The sequence below is a fragment of the Onychomys torridus genome, unplaced genomic scaffold (assembly GCF_903995425.1).
Source record: "Onychomys torridus unplaced genomic scaffold, mOncTor1.1, whole genome shotgun sequence".
Taxonomy (NCBI): domain Eukaryota; kingdom Metazoa; phylum Chordata; class Mammalia; order Rodentia; family Cricetidae; genus Onychomys; species Onychomys torridus.
In genome coordinates, this window is record NW_023413182.1 from 2,103 (window position 1) to 7,595 (window position 5,493).

Below are 5,493 nucleotides of genomic sequence, written 5' to 3' on the forward strand. Positions count from 1 at the left end.
TGCACAAGGGGGTGGGAGGTGCACTAGCTGGGAATCTGCTCTGAAGCTGAGGTCAGATTGTTTTGATAGGCTTCTGCAGCACCCCTCCAGAGACCCTCTCCTTCATGATTGGTCCTAAGCAAGTGTTCCTTGAACAGTTTCTGTTGCCTCTGCTTCTTACCTGTTAGCAGATTTTATCAGTTGCAATCTCCTGGTTGGTATGAGAAAAGAACATCATTTCTTAAAGTAGACAGACTGTCCACAAATGGAGTTCTGGCTAATTCCTGATGAGAAGCCATGATGTTTCCAGGTACGCACCAGAAAGAAGGAGGCCCTTGGCTAGAAAGCATACTCTTCATGACAGTCAAGAAGGCTGCATTAAGACATACCTGTCTGTGTAAATACAGGATCTGGAACAGCCAGTTGATAACTATGTTGTGATGGTGAGGTACCATCTATCTTAGAGTAAATATATGAAAACATCTACAATCCCAAGTGATCAAGTGATTTATGAAAAATCATAAAAAGCCATGTTGTGATAGTTTTGAGCTTTGTACTTATGAGAGGACAATTACAGGCAAGAAACATGACAAACACCTCTGCAGGCCTTAGAATAACCATCAGTTATTCTTCTTTCTTGCTATTGCTTGTTGGCACTATCTAATGTGACCATGACCTGCAGTTTAGAATGTGAAAACATTTAAAGAATGGAATGTGTTTGACAGCAAAGAAGGAATAAAACTTAGACACACTCCCAGAAATCAAATTGATATTTTATATTTAATTAATTGGTGATTACACAGGACTGTGTAAAAATGGGCAATTTCATGAAGGATTCTCCTAGCAGATGTTACAAATGCCAGAGCCCTCACTTCAGGCCTTTTGCTCAGCCAGGTTGGAAGCACACTGGACCTTCACCTGACTCTGTACTGTCAAAGAGATCATCGCATAGAGAAAAAAAATTGTGCCAAAGAGTGACATCACGGTTGTAAGAACACCCATTGGGAACACATTTGTGTAGTGTTTCTTTATAATGTCCTCCTTTTTAACAGGAAAGTCAGGTGAAAAGTCAAGAGTGGTTTCCCCATAGATGTCTACCAGGTGGTTCAAGGTCACAGTAACAAGTGTGAAAATGCTGCTCACAGCCAAAATTATGGCAGACATCTTATAGCAAAACAGTTGGATCTCAATGAATGGGTCTTCCATACAGCTGATCTTAATGGCCACTGAACTGAAAATCAAGACTAGAATTTTCATCAAAACGGACCACATTATCAGGACTTGTAAATACTGAAATTCCGATGTCTTGTTCCAGGTTGAATTGATAGGAATGTGGAACAACATCCTGGTCATAGACCCAGAGATGTTAAAGTCCTGAGTGTAATAAGCTTCCCAGAGTCCAAGTGATACAAATTGCACAGCCTTGCTGTTGAACTCCCACATGCGCCAGCATTGGCTGTTTGCAAGGATGATTTCAAACACCAAAGCTGATGTACTGCAAATTAGGCCACTCAACTTGAAGATGTAGTCCTTCATTTTGGCAAATCTGAAGAAGGCATCAAAGAATAGAGTCAGTGAGAATACAAGAGAAGGCAGGAAAACAGGAGTCATGGATTAAAGAGCCCTGAGCTCTCATACCTTGTTCCTGTTGTCACATAGAGATGTTTCAGTGGTCTATGTATAGATTATTATTCTTCACAGAGAAGATAATAATATTGTTGATTAGGAATTGCTTAGAACTGAAAAATGAGAAGAGAGTTTGCAATATCATATGTAATGCCATGCTTATTTTACCTGTATTTACTATCTGTAAATATTTAAAACCAAGAAGCAGAGGAATGCTCAAATTAATTTTTATTTGTAAAATATAGTACTATAGAATTTCATTACTATTACAAACTAAAATCATCTATGAAAGAACCAAAGAAAATGAAAATAATCTACACAGTAAACTCATTTAGTAAAAATAATAACACACTTTACGTATTTGTGTAAACATATATGTGTATACAAAGAGATCTGTGCATAATGATACACCTCATGATTGTGCACAACGCTATTCCACTTTGTGTATTTTACAGAAATGTACACTTCTCTAAAGAAAGCTATACATATGTTATAATTGAAACCAGAAAGAGGATGACTATCAACATCTACTGTAACACACCTGGGGAGAGAGCTCAGTGGTAAACTGATTATCCAACATGCATGAAACCCTGAATTCTTCTTCAGTATCTAAAAACCAAAATCTATGTGTGAAATTGTTCACAGAATGAGACAGACGAGTAGGGGAAATGGATGATTAACAAATAAAATCATATAAATCCATAAAAATGGATATATCCAATTATAACCCATCTCTTACTTAAAATTTCACCTTCAGATAATTAGCTTCATTTCAGTGAAACATAAAGAATCCTGACGTATTTTGTGGGAGCAAATATCTTCTTGCACAGAAAATTTACACTCTGTATAGTAACTTTGATCTAGCTTCTTTGCACCTTTTCTCAATTCCAATCTTAGAATGAAAAGGAGAAAAATCATACACTGAGGGGTAATACTGGATCATTTAACAGAAAGGAAGGAGGTGAGTCATTTACTCACAAGGCATGTGGATAACCTCACTGCTAACTGTGCATGCAGAAGTTTGAAGGGGCCTACACATTGGATCTTCTTGCTAGCAAAACTTCCTAACAGCAACCCCCTCTCTGAAGTCTCTGTAGAATGTGCTTCCTGACTGAGTGAAGGCAATAGCTGTTCTACTAGAGACGTTTCATCAGCAAGATGAGTTCACAATTCTTGATGGCTTGGGCAACACCCTGACCACATCATCTTCCTTGCTGAAGCAGGAATGAAGCAATGGGCTACAAGAACAGTGTGTTTTAAAGCAGAACTGAAAACACGAGGAAGATTGCTGTTGTTCCAGAAAAAAAATGTTCTAGTTTGTCAGTATCTGTTTCTTATAGTGTTAGAAACGTGTGGAGTAGATGCATGTGATTCATAAAGCCCATATTTGATAGCTCCCATATATAACATAACATTTTTATTCCTTTCTGTAGTCTGGAAAAGAAGATTCATTTGAAGAGTGGCAGGATCAAAGAAGTTGTTCCCAGTAATAGTAAATGACCATATTTGGGGTCAGAGAAAGAGTGGAAACACATTCAGAAAAAGAAATTCTATTAGGCAGATGTTTCAGCTCAGAGAAATGTCACTCCAACCCCTTCATCACTCAATACTTTCCATTCACCCCCTGTCCTTGGCTTAATTAGAACCTCATTTAAAAACTTCAGGGGTATTTGTACATCTGATATCACTGACTCTCTATGGATACCCACCCAATTGTTTCCCCATTTTGTAGGTAAGGTACCAAGAGAGAGAGGTTAACTCATATACTAAACATCTGGGAGCTACACAAATAAAACGTGCAGGGCAGTTCAATGATTGCCTGCAGTCCCACATGGGGCTTTCAGACACTTATGATATGCAGCAGCATTGACACACATTAATCACATGTCCATGGCCCCTTTCTGGCATTATGGGTCCTGTGAAATCAAATGTGATTAGTAGAGCCACCTGGGAGTGAAAAATACTTGCCTCTTTTTCCCTTCTAGGAAGTCCAAATTTTAGTGACCTCCAGTTGACAGAGAATTAACTCACTTTAGAAATTCTAATGTTTCCAAGGCTACTAAGGCTGAATGTTGGATTATGAGCAAGGAACACAACTTCTTAGTCATACTTAGCCATAAAGGACCAGTGTGTTTAACTTCCCTCTATATGTGAATAGTCTTTAAAAGAGGAATTTACTTTTGAAATCATGCATTAAATAAGTACTATAATGCCTGATGGGTACAGAACAGATAGTTATTTGAAATAGAGTAAAAGAAGCTCTTATCCCCCATCCTTTTCCCTCCATTATATGTGTGGAAGAAGGATAGACATTTTACTTTGAGCAAAGTGACTTCATTGGAGATTTTGGGGCTACCGTACCTTCTGGAAACATCATATATATATGTTAGATTATATGTATATAAAACCATGGGGTATTTTGTTTTGAATGGAACAATATCCTCCATTTATTTTTCTGTGTTTTCCTTCAAACTCCGTTAAATTGAGGATACTAGTTAAGGGTTCTATTGCTGTGATAAATGTACCATGACCAAATTCAACTTGGAGAGGATATGGTTCATGTGGCTTTCATTGCCACATCATAGAGCATCACCACAACAGATTATGGCAGGCACTCAAGGCAGAAATAAAGACAGAAAATGAATCAAGCAGGAGACAAGGAAAAACACTGCTTACTGAGTTGCCGCCCATAGCAAGTTCAGTTTGCATTTTTATATCATCTATGACTAGAGGCCCAGGTTTTGTACTGCCCACTTTCTGTCATGCCATCCTACATAAGTTACTAAACAAGAAACAGTCCTATAGACTTGACTAAAAGCAATTTGACTGAGAGAATACCTTAGTTGAGCTTCTTTCTAGGTAATTCCTACGTTTTTTTGTTGTTGATGGTTTTTTTTTTTAATTTTTGTTTTTTTCTGTTTGTTTTTGTTTTTGTTCTGTGTTTTGAGACAGAGTTTCTCTGTGTAGCTTTGTGCCTTTCTGGGAACTCACTTGGTAGCCCAGGATGGCCAGGCACTCACAGAGATCCACCTGACTCAGCCTCAAGAGTGCTAGGATTGAAGGCTTGCACCACCACCACCTGGCACTTCTTCAGTTCTTACAAACTGATATAAAGCTATGTAAATTTACACAATGTTATTTCTTACTATGGTCAAATTTTGAGAACATACTATTCTGTATGAATACAATTAAAAATAGCCAGAGGGTGTAAAAGGTGGTAAAAAGTGAAATGGAAAGTTTGACTTTCTTCTTATACATTATCTTTTTACTTCAAAATGTACTTGTAAACAAATCCTACACTTTCTGCTACATGGCTGCTTCCAGAACACACTGATACCAAAATCAGGGTGAATTTTTGGGAGTGAGCTGTGGAGATCAATGGGAAGTACATAATCATCCTGTTACAGGAAATGGGAACTCAAGAATGTTTCATAAAAAGCATGGTGTAGCCCTACTGTATAAATGTGCATGTTGTTGTTTTTATGTATGTGACCAACTTGGAAGATTCCACAGCCTGCCATCTTAGATAGAAGCATTCAAACAACATTTGCTGGCAAATGGTATGCCACATTTTCGGCTGGATGAATGTCACCTGAAAAGCATCCATCAGGTGCTCAGGAGCATGGCACAAAAGTCAACTGATGATTGTGTGTGGTGAACCTTAACTTTAATCCCACCAATGGGAGAGAGAGGCAGCCTGATCTCTGTGAGTTCTAGGTGTGACTTGTATTCATAGTGAACTCCCAGAAGGCCAGAGGTAGTCTGAAACCAGGTCTCATGAAAATAAAGCAAAGAAGTTGGCTGACATGCACAACATGCCTTTGTTTGAGACCTCTGCTACAAATCCCAATGGTGATTTTGTTCCCTATCCTTGATTGACTTGAAACA

General features: G+C 38.3%; 1 protein-coding gene across 1 annotated transcript; it reads right to left on the reverse strand.

Annotated features, from left to right (window-relative positions):
- Positions 1-852: 852 nt before the first annotated feature.
- LOC118576175 lies at positions 853-1,515 on the reverse strand. Its single transcript, XM_036176528.1, has one exon. It carries the CDS (start codon positions 1,513-1,515, stop codon positions 853-855), a length of 663 nt encoding a protein of 220 aa, XP_036032421.1.
- Positions 1,516-5,493: the final 3,978 nt, after the last annotated feature.